Source organism: Musca domestica, unplaced genomic scaffold (assembly GCF_030504385.1).
Source record: "Musca domestica strain aabys unplaced genomic scaffold, Musca_domestica.polishedcontigs.V.1.1 45, whole genome shotgun sequence".
In the NCBI taxonomy this organism is placed as follows: domain Eukaryota; kingdom Metazoa; phylum Arthropoda; class Insecta; order Diptera; family Muscidae; genus Musca; species Musca domestica.
In genome coordinates, this window is record NW_026712335.1 from 1,452,296 (window position 1) to 1,474,775 (window position 22,480).

At 34.9% G+C, this 22,480-nt stretch overlaps 1 protein-coding gene across 9 annotated transcripts in view; it reads right to left on the reverse strand.

The window, feature by feature from the left end:
- Nucleotides 1-235: 235 nt before the first annotated feature.
- The window catches only part of LOC101895891 (PAN2-PAN3 deadenylation complex subunit PAN3), a 96,515-nt gene continuing 74,270 nt past the window's right edge, over nucleotides 236-22,480 (reverse strand). For 5 of the 9 annotated variants that reach the window (XM_059127533.1, XM_005180300.4, XM_059127534.1 and 2 more), the window contains 13 exons: nucleotides 19,034-19,110; nucleotides 14,609-14,701; nucleotides 10,724-11,239; nucleotides 10,153-10,639; nucleotides 7,501-7,617; nucleotides 7,300-7,420; nucleotides 7,108-7,233; nucleotides 5,550-5,679; nucleotides 5,347-5,483; nucleotides 4,462-4,653; nucleotides 4,229-4,391; nucleotides 1,454-1,570; nucleotides 236-1,289 (listed from right to left, as the gene is read on the reverse strand). In XM_059127533.1, coding sequence (XP_058983516.1) covers nucleotides 1,460-1,570; nucleotides 4,229-4,391; nucleotides 4,462-4,653; nucleotides 5,347-5,483; nucleotides 5,550-5,679; nucleotides 7,108-7,233; nucleotides 7,300-7,420; nucleotides 7,501-7,617; nucleotides 10,153-10,639; nucleotides 10,724-11,239; nucleotides 14,609-14,701; nucleotides 19,034-19,110 — 2,270 coding nt within the window. In that variant the 3' untranslated portion in view covers nucleotides 236-1,289; nucleotides 1,454-1,459. The remainder of the gene's footprint in view (nucleotides 1,290-1,453; nucleotides 1,571-4,228; nucleotides 4,392-4,461; nucleotides 4,654-5,346; nucleotides 5,484-5,549; nucleotides 5,680-7,107; nucleotides 7,234-7,299; nucleotides 7,421-7,500; nucleotides 7,618-10,152; nucleotides 10,640-10,723; nucleotides 11,240-14,608; nucleotides 14,702-19,033; nucleotides 19,111-22,480) is intronic. The other 4 variants (XM_059127536.1, XM_020035656.2, XM_020035657.2 and 1 more) reach the window with 2 other exon arrangements.

Consider the following 22,480-nt stretch of genomic DNA (forward strand, 5'->3'; position numbering starts at 1 on the left):
TTCAAAATAGTGGGTACGTTCTGTTTTTACACTTGTTTTTATTTCTAACAAAATAACGCAGACTAATAATAAAAATTAAAAAATCAAATACATACATGGTGTTCAAACAAAAAGTACGTAACGCAATGGAAAATATTTTGCGAGTCCCTATCTCCTTTTTTATCCGCAAATTCGGATTTTGTTTGTGAAAACGTAACTTTTTATTTAAAACACCAATACCCCTTTAATTTACAGCTAAGAATACCTTTTAATTTACATGGTTTTCTGCAATTTCAAATCAGAACTATTTCAAATGCCTATAGGCAAATGGACATAAATGCATTTTAAAGATATGACCATCTTTACGATCAGGCTGCGTTATTTTGTTATTCTCTTTTTTTTTTTGGTATATTTTTCCGTCATTGTTTTTTTTTTGTTGGTTTTAATTTACAGCTCTTCGTTTTGTATAAAAATAAATACCAAAAAAATTCTGGGCCAACAAATGTTGTTTCAAAAAATTGTTTATTTTCTTGTTCTTTGTATTTGCATTACTGCTGCTGTTGCTGCTGCTTGCTGCCTGATTCCAGTCAGATTTCTTTCTGCACTTGACAGTGTGTGTGTGTGTTTGTGTCTGAGAGGATAGGATAGGGAACTTAATTGTTAATAGATCTCACATACAATAAAACTGTTTTGGAAAATGTTTCGATTTGTTAAAAACTTTTCTCGGCTTTTCAAAAAGGTTCGGTTTTGTTTGTTTGTTGCTGTTGTTGTTCTCTTTTTTCACTTCTTGTTTTTTATGTAAAAATATAGTTTTTTGTTGATTTTATTTTTTTCAATTTTTATAACAATATTTTTCAAAGATTTTTTTTTCAATTTTTTTCTTGGTTTAAAGAGATTTCCATTTTTTTGTAAGTTTTTCTTTTCTTTTTTTTTTTTTTTTTGGATATCTGTTGGTTTTTTCTTTCTTAATTTCGTTTCGTTCGTATGTTTATTTCTTTGTGTTTTTTGTTTTATTTAACTAATTATGCCTTTTTGAATGAATTGTTGTTGTTGTTTTTCGGTGATTCATTTCAAATAAAATGGTAAAAAAAACTTTTAAGCTTAACAATTAATTATAGTTTTTTCTTTCTTTTGTAGTTGTAATGGTAACATTTTCGTTGGGGAAGGGTTTGTTGTTTTCTCTTTTAGTTTTCTTTTTCCTTTTTGTTGATAGTTGATTTGATGATGCAAATGATAAAGTTTGTTTGTTTGTGTGTTTGTTTCTTTTTCAAAAGGGATAAAAGGAGTAGTGCCAATGACATGGTGATAGTCTAGTTTTGTTTTTTTTAGAAAATAGAAAAGAGAAAGGAAGGATATTAGTTATTGGCTCATAAAATAATAATAAATTAGTAAATATCGAGGTGTTTAGAGTATACATATCGAAATATTCGATACCAATAAAGAAAACAAAATGGAAGTGTTTGTATTTTATTACCTATCATTATGAGGCAGCGCTAGCCAGCAATTCAGAAAATGCCTTGTCTAAACAATTTTTGAGCTCAGCATAAGTAACAATTAGAACTGATTGTTCATCACGGGACATGAGTTGAACCTGGAAAGAGAGGGGAAGAAATACGTCGAATTATATACAGGCACAAGTGAGCAAATAAAAGTCAATAAATAAACATAATAAAAAAGCAAGTGTTCGCTACTTCGTAAACGAAAAATCTACCTTAAAATTTTAGATTCGTTTCAAAAGATCATGTTAGATATTTTTATACCCTCCACCATACATAGTATGAAGGGTATATCAAGCTCGTCATTCCGTTTGTAACTCATGGAAATAATAATTTTAGACCTAACAAAGTATATACAGGGTGAGATAAAAAAACTGCAAATTCTATTGCAAAAAATGTCGGAAATAGCATCAAATTTTAGAATAAGTTCAGATTTGTTCGAATTAGTCGCCTTTGGCACGAATTATGGCCTTCAAACAGCCAATGAAATCGTCACGCGCTCCTCGAATGTTGCTCTGCGGTATTTAGGCCCATTCCCGGCGAAGCGCTTGCTTGAGGTTATACACACTTTGGCATTTTTTTCAAAATACTCCAGACACAATAGTCCAACGGATTGATATCCGGAGATTTTGGGGGTCATTGTGTGCTGGAAATGAAGCGAGAAACCTCATTTTATAACCATTCTTGGGGTGCTGAGTCCTGTTGGAATGTTCAAGGTCTGCGGTCGAAATGTTTGCGTGTCCGAGGCTTTAATACACCCTGTAGAATATTTTCGCGATAATATTCATTTCTTCTGATGCCACGGTCGATTAATACGAGCGGAGAGCGACCATCGGCTATAATGGCGGCCCACATCATCACCATGGCCGGCGCTTGAGTTCTGGTGGCCAACCGAAGGTGCACATTTTCAGCTGACCACTTGTGTTTTTTTAGCCAAATATAAAGAAATAACACTATCACGCTTGAATTCCATCACGAATAACTTTTTTTCTGGAAAATTTTCACCAAAATGCTTTTGTACGCTTGTAAAAAATCTAATGAGCTGTCACGCGAATAATTTTAACAGCTGTCGGACGAGTGGCTTAGAAATGACAGCAGTCTGAAGTTGGTTACAGTTTTTTCATCTCACCCTGTATATTCTTGATCAGCGTAAAATTTTAAGACGATTTAGCCCTGTCTGTCTGTTGTAGCCGCGCTAGAGTCAAAACGAATTAATATATAAAGCTTAAATTTTGCACAGATCTGTCTTTTGTCTGCAGGCAGGTCAATTTCGAAGATGGGCTATATCAGTCCCTATATCGTATAGCCCCCATATTTTGTATTTTGATGATTTTACTCACATTTTTCAATGGAATTTTCTGAAATTCTACAGAAGGAGTTCTTTGCGAGTATTTTTTCCTTAGAAGAGAATTGTCTATATAGGTCAACGATATCGTATAGCCCCCATATAATGGTAACCCAGATATTCGGTATTGTCATGATTTTGGCCTGCCCGAACTTAATTTTTTTTCTTGTTAGTACTCAAAATGCACTACTTGTGCAGTATGACAACAATTTAAAAAGGGTCTACATTATTAAAGAAAATTGTTTACTTCACAGAAAATGAAAGGATCATTCGATTTTATGTAAACTATGCAAATCCCAATATTTTTGTAAGTGCCAGGAAAAGTGCGAAAATGGCCCGCTTCATTAAGTACATCCGCCACAGGGGGCCAACATTTGAAAATATTAATACCTCCTATGAAATGTGAAATAAGAGTCCGGCTGTGTTCAAATTTCACAAATCCCAAAGTTTTATCAACTCAAGATCTGGGGGGGCTCAGATACCAAAGTAACATTAGTATCAAATGTCAGGATTTTAGCTCTTAAATTTCCCCCATTACCAAATTCAGTAAAATTATAGTACGCATATCGAAAACAAGGTCCAGCCCCCAACAATGACATCCATTTCAAACTTGACGATTCCAACCCTAATCCTTTTTTCGTACAAATATAGGACGTATTTCCAAACCATCGCCAAATCTCAAACACAGATACCATCAGTAACCTAAACTTCAAATTTCAAAATTCACCCAATACCAAATTTAATACATTTCGTATAATTATGTGTGTCCGAAGCCCCTATTATATACCCAGGCTAAACATGAACAGCGATCCCAATACCAAATTTCAGTTTTCAAGCACTATCGGTTCATTCAATGCCAATACAGTATTATTTTGAAATTTTCGTGCACTTGTAGTACATATTTCCAAAACCACGTCTATATCACAAAACTACCACCGACAGGGACCTCAGTACAAAATTTCAACTTCATCTGCACACACTTAACCCAACTGTTCCCTATTTAATACCGTTTAGAAGACTTAGTGTACATTTCCAAAACCACAAGTTTGATATATAACAAAATTAATTTCCATCCTTGATTCTCATACCAAATTTCAAGTTTTTAGTTCTATCCGCTTATATTATACCAAATGCTACCAAGTTTAGTACCATTTTAGAACTTTTTGTAACCTTAAAGTTTGAATTTCCAAAAACTCTTTGGTACATCTATCCTGCACTCCACCAGCGACTTTCATTCCAATCATCTCATTTCTTGTTCATTCTATTTGTCCAATACAAAGTATTAAATTTTTAGTACATTTTAGAACTTTTCCTATTCTTTTTGTACGTTGGGGGCGTTGATTCTCTGTCAGTCAGTTATTTCACTACTCTTTTATATATAAATATACATAGATAAATGGCAACTTACTCTTTCTAATGAGCCAGCATCAAGTTTATTTAAACATTGTACAATATGTGCGTGATCCAACCATGGCCGACCATCTTCAGTGACGGAATGAAACAAAAAATCACGGAATAATTTCAGCATATATCTATCACCAATTTCAGACCAAGTGCAATCTAAATTGAAGCTGCAAAATTAACAAAAAAGATAATAAATTATTAAGTTTATCATCAGTTCTTCCTTTTTCAATGACTTACTCTGGCCTCTCGTTAATACAATTTAATTTAACCAATATCCGGTAAAGGCGTCCATTTTCCATTTCCTTGGCAAGTTCGTCCTCTTGCATATCGCATTGGGCCTGCAAAGCATCCAATTGTGTATAAAATCGTGCACCAATCATTGGCATTAAATCAGTGACCGAACGTCTTTGTGTCGTTGTAAATAGATAACTGGAAAGATGAAGGAAAATAATATAAGATATTGAGATCTAATTTATCATAAGTATGTATAAAGATTTACGAAATTATTAATGTAAAAATTAGAATCTGGACGGAAAATTTATCAGAGCTCCGGGAAAAATTTGTCGAAAACCATCAACTTGATATTTTTGATGAGGTTACAGATTTCTTTTGTTCAGAGACTCATAATGTAACTTGATTTGGAATGCAGTTGGACCCCGTTTTGCTTCGCATTTTTGAAACGGGCAAAATGTGACTTGTGTCGTTCCGCGACGCTCTTCAGAGATTGCTTAGAAAATTGTGTGGATCCAGAGAATGTGTCTATAATTCAACTTGAGCTATGTCTAAATTGTTTATATGATCATTAGGTTTGCTAGATTCACCCAAAACAAAACCCCGGTTTAATTTTTTTGTTCTATTTCTTTTTTCTCTAGATGCACTCGATGAAAGTTAAAATATAAGGACATGGTTCATACCTTACATTCCCTCCTTCTCAATACCAAAAGATGTTTACGTAGTAATATCATATTGAAGATGAACGTTTTGTGGGATATATCTAGGTTTCTTAACCCAATTATAAATGTGCATAAAATTAGAGTCTTTACTTTATTATGTGTTGTGTAAATCTGAATCCGTATGTAGGAAAAAATTCCTCATAAATCACCTTGTATCTCTCTAACTTACACAATAAAATTTCTCAAATCGGAGGAGTAATGACGTGAGACCATTTCAATGCTGGATTGTACATTGTCACGTTGTACCGATTGCAGACATTTGCAAGCCAATGCTAATACTAGGCGACCCAATGCTGTTAGATCCTCCTGGAATAAGAAACAAGGGAGAGTTTTAGATTTTTTTACATTAAATTGAATTGTGTGGTTATATACCTGTTGATGCATACTAACAACGGCCAGAGGATTTGCAACATTCGGATCAAACTGTGCGATATCACTTGTGCCACTAAAACTAAAACGTATACGTTTGCCGGTGACAATTATTTTCGTTGGATCCAAACTTCTGGAATAAAAAGAAAAATATATTTTTTTTAACATGAAATATGAAAAACTATATTAACCAGTAAGGAAAAGTCAAAAGTCGGGCGGGGCCGACTATTGACCACTATGCATATTTAGAAGAGCTCCTGTAGCAAAATAATTTATTAGAAGTAGATCATACAACCCATCAACCTTTGGCTTTAGAGCAGTTATAATTTGGTTTCAGAGGGAATTAATATATAGGAGGCATATCCAATTCTGAATCGATTTTAACCAAATTTGACGGAGATATTTCTACCTTTAATACTAAATAACATTGATCTAGAGTGCATGATATCACTACGAAAGGGATTATATTAAACAAATATATATCGGAGCCGAGTTCCACCGAAATTCACTCCATTTGGGCTGATATTAACCATTATTTATTATTTGCACAATAAACCTGAAATCGGATTAAGGATATATATGGGAGCTATATCCAAATCTTAGACTATCTCCATTAAATTTAGCAAAGGCATTTCCGAGCTCTATAAGATATCTGGTGCCAAAATATCTATGTTGTGGAGCGCATATTACGCATGTGAGGAACTTAAAACACCAAATCGGATGAAACATATATATGGGAGCTATGGCTGTACCTGAACCGATTTCCACCAAATTTTGATGAACTTCCTTCTAGACTGAATTCTGTCGGATGTGCCAAAATTCGGGTCATTTGGACTGATATTGGCCATTTGGTGCATAATTAACCCGAAATCAGTTGAAGATATGTAGGGGACTATATCCAAATCTGAACCGATCTCGATAAACTTTGGCAAAAGTATTTCTGGGCTGTATCTGAGATCGGGTACCGAATATCATTCTGGTGGGGTTCACATTATGAATGTGAGGAACTTAAAACCACAAATCGGATGAAAAATATATATGGGAGCTATAGCTACATCTGAACCAATTGTCACCGAATTTGATGTACTTCCTTCTAGACTGAATTCGGTCATTTAGACTGATATTGACCATTTGGTGCATAATTATCCCGAAATCGTTTAAAGATTTATATGGGATCTATATCTAAATTTTAACCGATTCTCACCAGTTTCAATAGGGTTTGTTCTTGGACCAAAGAAATTGGATAATAAATGTGATCTACATTTTGATCAAAAATACATGGACAGACGGACGGACAGATGGACTGACATGCATAAATCGACTCAGAAAGTGATTCTATGAAGATATTCTAAAGTTACTATGGGTCTATCTCGCTTCCTTCTCCATGTTACAAACAAATACACACAAACATAATACCCTTACCACTATGTGGTGTAAGGTATAAAAAAGGTTCTTGATGATGATAGATTTTATCATTTAAGGAACACAATTGATAATTTAATCGAAATTTTGAGAAAGTTACAAATGTGATATGTTATATAATTTATAATTCACCACTCACCTGCAGGCTAGACCGGCTTGATGGATTGCACGTAGACCAGCGGTTAATTGCATAATTATTGCCCATATTGTTGCCTCGGGCAATAAAGGACCATTGCCCGTTGTACGTTGTAAATTGCTCTTATGACTGTTAAGGTTTAATTCGGATTAGGAACATATTTTTGATAATTCATATTTGATTGTTTATGTCTACCTGAAGGGGCGCGCTTCGCCCTGGAATGGATCATTGTAGCCATTACTTTCTGGCGGTGGTGTGAAATATTTCGCTAATAACGTCTGTGAGTTTGGATGATAGTCGTAAACTAATACTAATGCTATTAAGTACGAAAAAAAGAAGAGATTTGAAATAAAATTTGAAAATTGATTTTAAGATTGATGAGATCGTAATACTTACAGTTATCACCAAATGCTTTTGTTGTGAAGACTTCACGTAGCTGTACCACATTTGAATGTTGTAACTTCTTCCACATTTCCACAACTGTCATACATTTTGTTGATTGTAAGCGGAAACCTGGAATGAAAAAGAATATAAAATTATGAATAAATAGAGAAATCCTTTAGATGGGTTTTTGAAACTAAATTACAGTACATCCGAATCGTTTGAAAAATATTGAGTAGACTTATAAAGTTCCGAAATCTTGGGGCTATATTAAATTGGGGATTTATATTGATAATATATTGGATTTCCGCTGCTAAGTTGGAACGTTGAATTGCAGTGAACTGGGAAATATGTCTAATAAAGTAACGACCAGCTTTATAGAGATAAATTAAAAGTTGGTGAATTAGTTCGACTTCTATATACCACTTCTCCAAAATCTATCTTTTCTACAACTTCCTCACAAGGTTTTTTCATATTTTTGCCTTTCTTTGCAAATTTATGAACCATAGGAGAGCACAAGGGACTAAAGCTCTTTAAGTGTAGTCACTAAAAATTCAGTCATTTTTGATTACACTGTGCAACAAAAATTATTAATTTTCATTAAATTACAGAAATAACAGAGTATATTTTGAAACTAGAGTTAAAAATATGAGACACGTGTATCGACGTTTTTGAAGTTGCGTCAGGAGATAACCAAATTAGGGCGGGAAGTTCTCCCCATTTTTGAATACATTCAGTTAAGATTTCTTGGAATCTGTTCGTTTTAGGTATATAGTAACTGGTAACACTATTAGGATTATTTATATATGAATGCTACTATGAAACTAAGGTCCAAGTTAAAGTCATATCGATTAAAGCCGTATGGGAAAATTGACCAAGCCCAAGGGTATATCTTGGACTGTACCAAAACGTGGACATATGTAAATAATTTTTTGCTAGTAACGCTTCTAAATATTAGGAACATAAAAATTAAATGGAAAATATTACTAAAACGTAAATAAATTCTGAAAATCGAGGTTTGCCCATATATAGGGACTATACCATAAAGTGGACCGACATGTCCCATTTCTAAAACCAATGATTTTGGATCTAATCCAATGAACTTTATTACATTTCAAAGCTGTATCCTAAATGTTGCAAGACGATTTATGGATGTCAGTCCGTCCGTCATAGCTCCCATATATATCCTCAACAGATTTCGGGTTAGTTGTGCACCAAATAGCCAATATCAGTCCAAATGACCTGAATTTTGGCATATCTGACCGACTTCAGTCTAGAAGAAAGTACATTAAATCTCCCAAAAATATATATTTCATCTGATTTGGTGTTTAAGTCCCTCACATTCGTTATATTTATTCGACAACTATTATCTTTGGTACCAGATATCAGATACAGCCTAGAAATACCTCTGCCAAATTTTATCAAGATCGGTTCAGATTTGGTTATAGGTCCCATATATATCTTCAAACGATTTCGGCTTAATTGTGAACCAAATGGCCAATATCAGTACAAAAGTCCTGAATTTTGGTACATCCGACCGAATTCAGTATAGAAGCAAGTACATCGAATTCGGAGGAAATCGGTTAGATATAGCTATAGCTCCCACGTCTATGTTTCATCCCCCAAATTCGTAATATTCATTTGGCAACAATGATATTTGGTACCACATATCTTATAGAGCTCGGAAATACCTCTGCCAAATTTTATCAAGATTCAGATTTGGATATAGGCCCAAAATATATCTTCAACCGATTTCGGATTAATTGTGCCCATTCGCAATATGCATTCGACAGCTCGGAATTTCCATTGCCAAATTTGATGGAGAATGGCTATGATTTGGATATAGCTCCCATGTATCGGCTCCGATATATATTTTTTAATATAAGCCTTCTTAAAGTGATTTCATGCACTCTATAGCAAACTATAACTGCTCTAAAGAAAATGTTGATAGGTGATATGATCTACTACAAATAAATTATTATGTTGCGGAAGCTCTACTACATATTCATAGTGGTGTAGGGTATCATATTGTCGGCCCCGCCCCACTTTTGACTTTTCCTTAATGCTTTTTTTGGGAAAATTGATGCAATTATTTTTTGCTATACAATGAAAATAGGAGAATTCTTTTCTTTGGTGACACAAAGTAAAATTTGATGAAAAAAAATGTTTGTCTTTAACGTCATCAGTCTAAAGTGAAGCTTTGTATGAGCTAAATGACTAAAAATACCACTTTTTGACTCTCTTGAAGGTTAGAAATTTCTGCAAATATTCCTCGATTTTTATCTGCAATACTGCTAAGGACGCTATATAACTAAAATCAACTGTTTCCAAGAAATTTAATCCGAATTTCAAAAAATATGTGAGAGGGAGAACTTGTCCCCTCTCTTTGGGCTACCTTGCAATGTAAGCTTTCAAAACGCCTATACACGTGTACCTCTACTGACTTATTTATCGATTTTTGTCATTTACCGGTGTTGATACATAGAGCTAGAGGAATAGATTCAAATTTCACATTATTGAAGGACCTTTCAATGTCAACCTTCTATTTCTAAAATTGTTTTTATTTGCCCCTATTGGCATGTGGATTTTTAGGAGCACGCGTAGAAGCTAGTTCAAAAGATTCCCAAACATTTTCGCCCCAAAACCCATATCCTCCTCATTACTTACCATGCAATCTCCTCAGACAATATTTAATTCCCGTTGTACTGTGTGTCGCCTTGTACGTTGACGAGGGCAGAGTTAACTTGGCATGCAATGGCTGTACGGGTAACGCTTCCAACGGATACAACGAATGATAATTATCCACTTCCAATGGCAGGGCGTGTTGTGCTGTTTCGCTGGCGTCCAACATTAAATTCGAGATCACATTACGCGACAAAACCTCGCTGCGCATTTCATCGGGCATAAAGAACGCCGATTCCAATTGGGTTTTCGGTTGCATTGTTATGACATTTGACGCAGGACCGGGATAGACATGACCTGTATACAGTATTGAGGGTTGGACGGGCGTTAGAGAGGCGCCACCCGTTTGTCCAGTGTGATGTGAGGCGACCGTATCGACAACACCGCCGGCTCCAAGGCCGACAGCGCTGGAACTTTGGGCGGTTGTGTGATTGGCAGTTGGATAAAAATAGACGGTGCCACCGACATTTTCCTAAAATGAAAAAAAAAAAAAACAGGAATTTAATGATTGCAGTTTTGAAAAGCAATTTCTTTCTTAATTTCCTAGCCAGCTTACCTGATGTACACTGGCGGGCAATGTTGTGGGTATGGGCGATGCATGCGGTGTTATGCGCGGCGGTGATTTCTCACCTATACTCGAGGGTGAATCATTGCGCCGCAAACTGCTGCGTCCACCCTTCAATGGTGTGGTGGTTGTCATGCCTACGTATCCCTGATTGGCGTTCGGTGGTCCAATTTGTTGTTGTGAGCCACCGTTTATCAGACTATGTTGTGGCTGTTGTTGCTGTTGGAGGTGTGATTGTTGTTGTTGCTGCTGCTGTTGATGATGCTTCTGTTGTAATTGTTTTTGTTGTGCCACGACAGCGGCTGTTGCTTTCTGTAGACCCAGCATAGACGGTGTACCATTGACCGATTTGTTGCTCGTACTGCTGGTGGGTGTTAGACCGTTTACAGCGTTGGCGACACCACCATTGAGACCATTATTTAGCATGGGCGTATTGTGATACGGCGAATAGAAATTTGGCGATGAATTGATACGTGTTGGAATGAATTCAGGCGATTGTTGTGTTACCTAGGCGGCGGCGAATGTAGAAAAAAAGCGGTTGTGTAAAGGAGGAGAGAGAGAGAAAAGGGAGAAAAACGATTAATTTTGATACTTTACGAGAGATATACATATATAAATATTTATTTATATCATTATCATAACTTAACCTTATCAAAACATATAAATATTTGTTTTTAACAAGTAAACACGATAAACAAAATATTCTATATTCAATTTACAACAATATTTAATTTACTTATTAAGCTAATACTACAAGTTCCTGGGCAGCAGCAGTCCGAAGAAAACTGAATCAATTTTCAGATCGTAACATGATGTGAACATGAAAGATATTACCGCTGTACATAGACTTTAAATAAGAATTTAAATGTTTTATTTTTCCCACGGATTTTATTTTCTTAAAGCGGTAATACGGAAATATTTGATTCGATTCCGATTATTTTTAATGTCCCTTTTGGTAATTGAACCTTGAAATTTTTCCCGATGATCAGTCTTGGCATATAGGAGGGTGATAAGGCTGGGATTTTGGAAATTCGTACTAAAAAGGTACAAAAAGTACTAAAATGTACGAAAAACCAGTAAGGAAAAGTCAAAAGGGACGACTATATGATACCCTACCCTACTATGAATATTTAGCAGAGCTCCGTAACAAAAGAATTTATTTGAAGTAGATCATTCCACTTATCAAGATTTGGCGTTAGAGCAGGTGTAGTTTGGTTTCGGAGGGAACTAATATATGGGAGGCATATCCAATTCTGAATCGATTTTCACTAAATTTGACGGATACATTTTTATCCTTTATACCAAAAAACATTGCTATAGAGTGCATTATATCACTTCAAAATATATATTCCGGAGCCGAGTTTCACAAAATTGAAAAGTACGTCACGAAATGCACTTCATTTGGACTGATATTAGCCATTATTTGCACAATAAACCTGAAATCGGATTGAGGATATATATGCGAGCTATATGCAAATCTTAGCCGATCTCGATTAAATTTGGCACTCTCTATAAGATATCTGGTACATATATCATGTATCATTGTTGTCGAATGCATATTACCAATGTGAGGGATTAAACAGCAAATCGGATGAAACGTATACATGGGCCAATATAAGTCCAACTGACCTGATTTATGGCACATCCGACGAATTCAGTCTAGAAGCAAGTACATCAAATTTGGTGGGAATCGGTTCAGATATAGCGATTTACACCAAATTTGATGTACTTGCTTCTAGACTGTATTCTTCGGATGTGCCATAATTCAGGTCATTTGGACTTATATTGGCCAATTGATGCAAATCGGTTGAAGATATATATGGGAGCTATATCCAAATCTGAACCGATCTTGATAAAATTTGGAGGAGGTATTTCTAGGCTGTATCTGATATCTGGTACCAAAGATTATGGTTGTGGAGCGCATATTACACATGTGAAGGACTTACAACCCCAAATCGGATGAAATATATATATATGGGAGCTATAGCTATATATGGACCGATTTTCACCAAATTTGACGTACTTGCTTCTAGACCGAATTCGGTTGGATATGCCAAAATTCAGTTCATTTGGACTTAAATTGACCATTTGGGGCATAATTACATGAAATCGGTTGAAGATATATGGGAGCCATATCTAAATCTGATCCGATTATCACCAATTTCAATAGGGTTCGTCCTTGGGCCAAACAAATATTGTTTGGGAAATTTCATGTCAATCGGATAATAAATGCGACCAGCATTTTGTTCACGAAAATTCATGAGCAGACGGACGGATAGACGGATTAAAATGTATAAGTAGACTCAGAATTTGATTTTATGAAGATCCTCAAAAGTAACTATAGGTGGTCTCTTTTGTATAGACATGAGCTTTAACATGAGCCATAGTCTAAAGACTTTAAATCGACTTTAAAACTTTAAATTAGGGGGCCAGTTGACCGGTGCCGAACGTGCACGAATTCGCCTCTCAATAAGTTAATCGATTAATCGATTTGGTGCTAAAGTCCCTCACATGCGTAATATGCACTCCACAACAATGATATTTGCTACCGGGCATCAGATATTGCTCGAAAAATAATAATCGGTTCAGATTTCTATATAGAGCTTCGATATACATCTTCATCTGATTGTACGGTTGTTGCTCACCATATATGTAATGTCAGCCCAAATTGAATAGATTTTTTCATATTCAACCATTTGGTGAAACTCGGTTCGTTATATATTTTACTCGTCTTCAATTTAAACAAGTAAAAAATACCCTCCACCATTTGGAAGGAACTTGAAAAATTTCCGTGAACAATGTTGCTGAAACCTCAAAATACTGACTATAGGGAGGTACCGGTATATGGGAGTATATGAAGACGACATTTTTTTCCATAGGTTGTAATACCGATTGGGATCTTCCAATACGAAATTTGAAACGATTCTGGTGAATAATGTTGCTGAAATGATCAAAATACCTAACATCGAGGGGTACCGTTATATGGAGGCTACACGAAAATGTGGACCGACATGACCCATTTACGAACCTAAGAACTATGCATGTATGCAAAATTTTAGCCCCCTGTCTCAATTCGTTCGAAAGACATCGTGATTACAACAGACAAAGTTAATATACCCTGCATAGAATGGTGGATTGTATAAAAATGATACATTTTTCAGATTCCTTTTTGAAAAATTTTCCTATCTATTAAAAAAAAAAAAAAAAAAAACACTCTATATTAAACTCTAACATAACAAACGTTTTCACATTAAGAAAATCTCGACAGACTTATTTAGTATAACAAACTTTTTCCATTTCCGAATAATATAAGAGCACTGCTCTCTCTTCACTTCTCTGTAAACTCTAACTTTCATTTCTTCTTAGTGGGTCACAAAAATATCTTGCTGCAGACGGTATGGAAATTCAACAAAGTGAGATTAATAAATGTCAAAAACTTTATGACTTACATATGAATCATACATACATATGTACATATGTGAATGTGTTTGTGAGTGTGCCTGTCTTGTAAATGATTTCGTGTTCTACATACAATTACTTGGCCAATAACCAGAATAACAATTACAATCCTTTCCACATGAAACTATATATCCTTATTCAAGTATGGCTAATTATTACATATTTACAAATTAATTTCGATCACACATTTTAAACTACAAACATCCACAATTTTTGGTATTGCAATTTATTGGAACAATCACATATAGCACGTGTCACATATACATATTTTTTACACAATAGAATACAACATGTTGATATTACTGTTATCTCTATGTCAACTGTCAAAGAGAGAAAGAGCGCTATAAACTATGCTATTGGTGTCACAACTATGGACATTTTTTTGCAAAATTCTTGTGCATGACAAACATTGTTTACCTGCGACTTCTTAATCGATAGCGGTGAATCCAGGCTAAGTAAGGAAAATCCCGCATTCATACCATATGTTGGCGTTGCAACATTTTGTCGATTCTTTGCAAAATTGATTAGAGTTTTGCAATTTTAAAACAAAAATGAAGTTAAATAAAAAAAATTAAGAAGGAAAACAATATTAATGATTTGCAGAATATCACAAGAGGAAAAATAAACAAAAAAGAGTATTTATTTGAATGTAGAAAATTCTTTGTGACCTATACCTTCTCTGAACGTAAGTGCGAGAGATGATTATTACATGTTTGTTTTGGACTAAAAATTTGTAACACATATGATATGCCGATTACAAATATTTTATAAAAGGATTGAAAAAATCAAAAATTCACCAAGTTGCTCAAAGTTTTAAATTGTAGTCGCGTGGTTTTTCTCAAAGTTTTATTGAGGGCCATGGTATTAAGAGAACTTAAAAATCAAACTCAGCCTTTAATATACTCTTTCTTTTCTGACCTAATATTTTCCTCCAACACATCATGGAATTTTGCACAAAAAAAGCTAAATAGCATGCATAAAATGCATATAGATTGGAAAATTCAGTTAGATCCTTTGAGACTTTTAATAAACTAGTGGTTACACATGGGGCCAATATTAAGTCTTGGGCAAATCTTTGCAAGTAATTTCAACTCAATGGAACCATAAAAATGTTAAAATTTACATAAATCTAACCTCAGCATTTTACCATTAGTGTATACCCTTTTTGGAAATCGGGTCTACACATCCCCTTTTTACATTAGATCTAATGTAATTGGAAATATATTGCACTGTGCGAACTTTGAAGTGAATGGGGTAATAATTCCATTTGTAAATCTGTGTGGGAGATATAACAGGAGTCGACCGACACATCTTCATGCTAGGTCTAGCGTTGTCTAATTGGGATATGCAAAATTCACTGATGTCTCATTTTATGAAAGTTATTGGTATTCAAAATGTTAACTTTTTGAGAGTTGAGATTCTACCACGGACCAAGTTTGAACCATATCAAGTATATAGTTTTATATGAGCTAAGCGTATGATTTTGTTTCGAAAATTTTGAGCTTTTTAAGGTGATGTAACAGAAACGGATGGTGGGCAAAACGTATACTTTAAGATAGTTGAGGGAAGTATAGCTACGAGTGGTTACACCATAATCTCGATATAAGATTTCATGTTTTTTATTGCACTGACATTAAAAATGTTAGGATTTGAAAATTTTTCACAAAATTGGAAGATCAGTTCTTGTTCTATGAGGTAAACTATTTTCTGTGACCTTTTGTGGGATAGCTACCAGAAAGAGTGGGCCGATACTGCCCATCTCCGAACTAGCTGTAAGTTTCATAATGATATTACGTTGTACCGACGTTGAATCAAATTGGACACTCCCTTCCACCGATGGACGGACTAGGGGTGCCGACTTCAAATGTCCAGAAATGGATTTTTGAAAAAGAAAAAAAAGGGTCTAAAACCGTTATTTCGATGAGGCACGGCCAAAACGAATAAAATGATATATATCCTCTGTATGGCAGTATGGCTGGAGGTATACCCTTGCAATGACTAAAATCAGGGATATCTTTATATTAGAACAAGACCACCGAGAAACTCGCTCCAATTTTAAGAAACAGTGAAGTTCACTCGAATCCTCACCTCTTTGGTCCAAACTTGGTAAATCGTAATAAAATTATAGAACGAGTTCGGAGATGTGCAAAGTCGGTTCACTCCTTCTCATGCATTCCACACAAAAGGTCGAAATTTTCAAAAAAAAAAAATGTTACCTCGCAAAGAAAAATGAGAAATGACAATTCGGTTTTGCTTCAACTTTGCAAATCCTAATATTTGTATCAGTGCTGGGTCAAGTGCGAAAATGGTCAATATTGATCCACTCCATCAGGTACATCCCCCACAAGGTGTCAAAATCTTGAATAATTATAACTCTATTAAAATGTGATGTAAGAGTCCGATTGTCTTCAAATTACACACATCAGAATATTTTAATTAACCCAAGGTCTGGTGTGAAGATGAAATATATCGGTCCACTCTTTCTGGTATCTCCCACACAGAGGGTCAGAATTTTGAATATCGGTGAAGCTCATAAAACGCGAAATTAACATCCGATTCGATTCAGAATTGGCACATCTTAATATCTCCACATATTTCCAACACAAGATGGTAGAGTTCGCACCATTCCTTCTGATACCACTCTCACATAGGGGGAGAAAAACCAAACGCTCAAAGAAAGTGAAATAAGCATCCAACTCTCTTCAAATTTCACACACACACAAACATTTTTACTAGTGCAACCAGGAACCTGGGATGAATCTGGAATTAATGATTTCGCTTAAAATTGGATGTAAATGTTCGATTTTCTTGTAATTTTTTCCCATACTAATATTTGTATTTGCATTAGATGAAGTATGACAAGTTAAAAAGCAGTGAGTTTGGCCGGGCCGAACTTTGAATACCCTCCACCATTTGGAACGAATTTTGAAATTTTTAAAAAATAAAATCCCTAAAAAATTCTGTTAAAATTTTAAAAATACCGAATATAGCCGTTATATTGGGGTCTATACGACATAGGCATTGTTTGTCATAAGCCATTACCATATTTAAATTCGAAACTTGAAATAAACGGTGAATAATGTAGCTTAAATCATCAAAATATCGTATATAGGAAGGTACCGTTATATCGGAGCTGTGCGAAGACCTGGACCAGCATAGACAAATTTCTGTCACAGGCTATAGCATCTATTGCGAACGTAAAATACGACATCTTAAACAATTTCAGTGGGTATTGTACCTAAACTCGCGATATACCGAAATAGGGAGGTACTGATATATGGGGCCTACACGAAGACCTGGACCTGCATAGACAATTTTCTGTCACAGACTGTAGTTCCCATTACGAACTCTAAATACGTAATTTGAAACAATTCCGGTGAATAATGACTCTAAAATCATCAAAATACCGAATATCGGGAGGTACCGTCATATGGGGGCTATACGAAGACTAAAGGCAAAAATTTTGCGGTATTTTAATGATTTTAGCGACATTATTCACCGGAATTGTTTCAACTTTGGTATTTGAAATTCGAAATGGATACTACAGCCTATGACAGAAAATTATCTGTGCAGGTCCACGTCTTCGTATAGTCCCCATATAACGGTACCTCCCGATATTCGGTATTTTCATGATTTTAGCGATATTATTCACCGGAATTGTTTCATATTTGGTATTTTAAGTTCGAAATGGATACTAAAGCCTAAGACATAAAATTGTCATCCATTTCGAACTTCAAATACCAAAGTTGAAACAATTCCGGTGAATAATATCGCTAAAATCATGAAAATACCGAATATCGGGAGGTACCGTTATATGGGGACTATACGAAGACGTGGACCTGCACAGATAATTTTCTGTCATAGGCTGTAGTATCCATTTCGAACTTCAAATACCAAAGTTGAAACAATTCCGGTGAATAATGTCGCTAAAATCATCAAAATACCGCAAAATTTTAGCCTTCCACCTCAATTCGTTCGAAAGATAGAGTGCTTACAAAAGACAGACGGACAGACTGACATGGCTAAATCGACTTAGCATTTTGCGCTGATCAAGAATATATATACTTTGTTGGGTCTGACATGAGTATTTCGAGGAGTTACAAACGGAATGACAAAGTTAATATACCCTCCATAGTATGGTGGAGGGTATAAAAGTGAAATACTTCGGTCAACTATATCTGCACATTTTAACACTTTCTAAAAATTATCACATATCTCATATAAAGTGAAGGAAGTACATTACTTTGTAATAAAAATTTTTTCAAAACACCAATATAGCTCTACTTTCATAATATAGTGGGGTTTTCCTGTAATTATGGAAATTGTGCATAAGTTCATCGCAATATATTTGTAATATTATATCTAGTGTAAAAAATAATGGTCCAATTCTTTTATAAAAACTAATTTTAGTTAACATTTAGAGATATAGCACCTCAATATCAAGTAAAATATATCCATCCTTAAATCGAATGTTTATCAATAACCAATAGACCGAACAAAATGTCATTAAAATAATAACAAAAAAAAAATCATATCAAAGTGGTGAATGTGTTACTAACATTTTGGCCAAAGCAAACATATAATAATAATACCCACGTTGATGTAGTATATAAATATATCACAATTTTAATTGAAGGGTATCTTGTATTTCGAAATATAATAATTCAAATGAATCGGCCAATTTGTGAGAAGAAAACATATTTTTCCAATAAATATGATCTGGGAACTTAATGTATATCCTAAATTTTTCTCTAGACTTAATCAATTATTTGTTTATATCAATTAAAATATGCATATAGAATTGTAATATTGATTGAATTTCTTGTCAACCTTTTTGCTTACCATATATGTTGCAAGTTTACTTTCAGAAGGTATGACATTTGATGGAGAATAAAAGATTGGATCCATAGCAGCCGTATCTGAAATAAATATATGAAAATAGAAAAATTAAAAACTTGCAAACAATTTTCATTTTATAAAAAATTTAGATAAAAATATTCATAAGTTCTAGAGTCTTTGGAACAATTGATGTTATTTTTGATTTTTTCTCAGTCTCCGACCAACCATTGTCAAAAAAATAATCACAAGTCATTTGCAATTGCATGTAAGTTATACATTCTCTACCATTGTAGTTAACCTGCAATATGATTAATGGGCGTTAACCCAGTTAATTTGGTTTATTAAAAATAATTGCTTAAGAAGAATGAATATGGACACGCAATAGCTGACAATAATATTCGTAACAGAAGTCATTTTTGCTGACACAGTTTTGGAGAGGACGGGTGGCGTCTAGATTGAAATCACTTACATATGCAATAACACCAACAACAATGTTATTGTTAATGCAATGCATTATCTCTGTGTGTGTATGTGTGTTGGTGGATACGAATGTATTTGTTTGCAGATTATATTGACAGATAAACAAAATAATTACAATAATATTAATATTTATTTTAAATATAAATACCTGCCATGACATTAGCAGTTCAGTGTTAATCATGGGAGATAAAGGAAATATAAGGTGGTTAGAGAAAGTCAGAACGAGGAAACTTGTTGTTAATTCTGGGTTGAGATAATTTTTACAATCCACACTAGAGAACAAGTTAAAATCCTTTTTTACATATCACATAAATTGTTTTATATTTCTACATAGAGTCTGCAAAAGTCTTTATGCCCATGGAACAGCATAACTTTTTTTCCATATCGGCATTTTCAACGTTTACATCGTGAGGTAGCAAAAAATATTGGTGGGAAATTTAGGTAATTTTTACATTTTTCAAAAATATTCGAGTTGATATTCCTCTACTTTCGTATTCTATTCGGTTTTCCGTGTAAGCAGAATGCGCAGAAGATTTGTATAACGTCTTCGATCCATAGAATACCTGTATTGGGCCTTCTATCCATAGAATACCTGTATTGGACCTTCTATCCATAGAAGACCTGTATGAGGTCAATTAATAGAAGACTGTATAAAGTCTTCAATTCATAGAAAACCTGTACAAGTTCTGTTGAAGGTATTCTACCTATGAAAGAGCTGTATGAAGCCTTCTATCTATAGGAAACTTTCTGAAAGACATATTTTCGTAGAAGTCCGATTGAAGATCGTCTATACATAGAAGGACTGTATAAAGTCTTCTATCCATGGAAAACTTGCTGAAGGTCTTTTGTTCATATAGGGCCTATAACGGGTATTGGATCGCCTCCTATTTATTGATGCATCGGGTAAGGTCTCATATTTTTAGAAGGCCTGTATAAGGTCTTCTGTCGGAAATACCTGTACAGGGTTATTTTTTGGCCTTCAAACGGCCAATGAAACCGTCACACGCTGCCCGAATATTGGCCCATTCCCGGCGAAGCGCTTGCTTGAGGTGATCGACACTCTGGTATTTTTTAGTGCTAACCATGCTTTCTAAAATACTCCAGACACAATAGTCCTTCGGATTGGTATCCGGATTTTTGTAACCATTCTTGGGTGGCGCGTGCTGAGTGCGATGGTGCTGAGTCCTGTTGGAATGTCCAAGGTCTGCGGCCAAAATGTTTGCGTCCCAAGGCTTTAATACAACCCCAGAATATTTTCGCGATAATATTCGGAATAATACGAACGGAGAGCGACCATCGGCTGTTATGGCGGCCCACACCATCATCATAGCCGGATTTTGAATTCTGGTGGCCAACCGAAGGTGCACATTTTCAGCTGACCTCTTTGGCAAGTAAACACGATTATTTTGTTTGTTTACAAAATGCTGGACAACGAATGTTTTCTCATCGGAAACGGAGAAAACCAAATTCGGCAGTTCACTTTCGGCTTTCTATTCTTAGAAGACTTTTATAAGGCTTCAATCAAGAGAAGACCTGTATAGGGTCTTCAATCAACAGAAGACATGGATAGATTCTTCGATTCATAGAAGATCTGTATAAGGTCTTCTTTTTGGTCTTCAATCCATAGAAAACCTGCAGAAGGTATTTGATCAATAGAAGACCAACAAATGGTCTTCCATTTGTGGAAGACCTGTGCGAATATCTCTATCCTCTATCCATGGAATTCCAATATAATATCTTCTCTTCGCTGAGGACCTGTATTAGATATTCTATTCGTAGAAGACAAGTTGAAAGTATTTTATCCATGGCACGTATAAGGTCTTCAATCCCATAAACTCCTGTTGAATGACTTTCATAGCCCTTTTATAGAAGTGGGTCCCAATTTTAGGTATTTTCAAGATTTAGTTAGATTAATTTCTACGTAATGGTTAAATGTGATAGGAAAGGGTGATTTTAGGAATGTTGGAAAAAGCTTAAAATTCTGAAAAATGCATGGGTGGACCTCAACCGCTTTTGTCTTATTATGGCATACTTTTTCCAACCTTATTGTCCGGTACCTCACAAAAAAATACTTCAATGTTGTCTTCCAATGGGTCAATTGTAGCGGCCTCGTCTGGACATGAGTTTTTACATAGCCTTACAAAAAATAGTCCGAAGACGTTAATTTAAATGTCCGGTCCGGAACGTGAAAATAAAATGTTCACCTAGAACTCGCTTCATCTCCTACGTTTAAAATACATGCTGATGATCTTGTGTCCATTAATCTGTTATAGATCGCTTCCTCCATAAAGTTCAAATTTCACTGCGAAAAATTGGGTCACGTGGACGAAGTTCAATTTGTTATTATTTCATCATCATCATCATATGAATTCTACATCAAAAATAAATCTAAGACGAAAAGAAACGTCAATTAAAGCATCTATTTTATGTGGAAGGAAGCTGACTTGTTTATTATTATTTCTTTCGCAAGAAAAAACCCCACAAGAAATAATAATAATTTCAATAAATTCAAAAGAAATGAAAGTGTTTTGGTGATTTATTTGAGAATAAATAAATGGATTCATCTTCTGTCTGACCGTCCAAAACGAAATACTTTCTCTGCTACTCAAAGTATTCCCCCCATCAAAAAAAAAAAACTTGCTGCAGGCACATAAATAATACTTGCAAAGAGATTAAGACGAAGGGAGAGAGACAGAGAGTTTTGGAGATAACGAAAACAAACAGTAGCCGAGATGAGTGAGTAAGTGAACGACGACGTCGTTTCATTTCAATGTTAATCAAATGGCCATGATACCAATTTGTTGGCGTTTCACTTTGTCGTCGTCGTATGTGGTGTGTGTTTTTGTTGTAGAAAAAAAAACAACAGCACCATGAGAAGGAGGAGCGGCCTGCGAAAACGAGAGGAGTCTTTCAGATAATGACCTTGAAATTTCTTCATCAAAATAAAAACATTACTTTTATTTGTTCAAT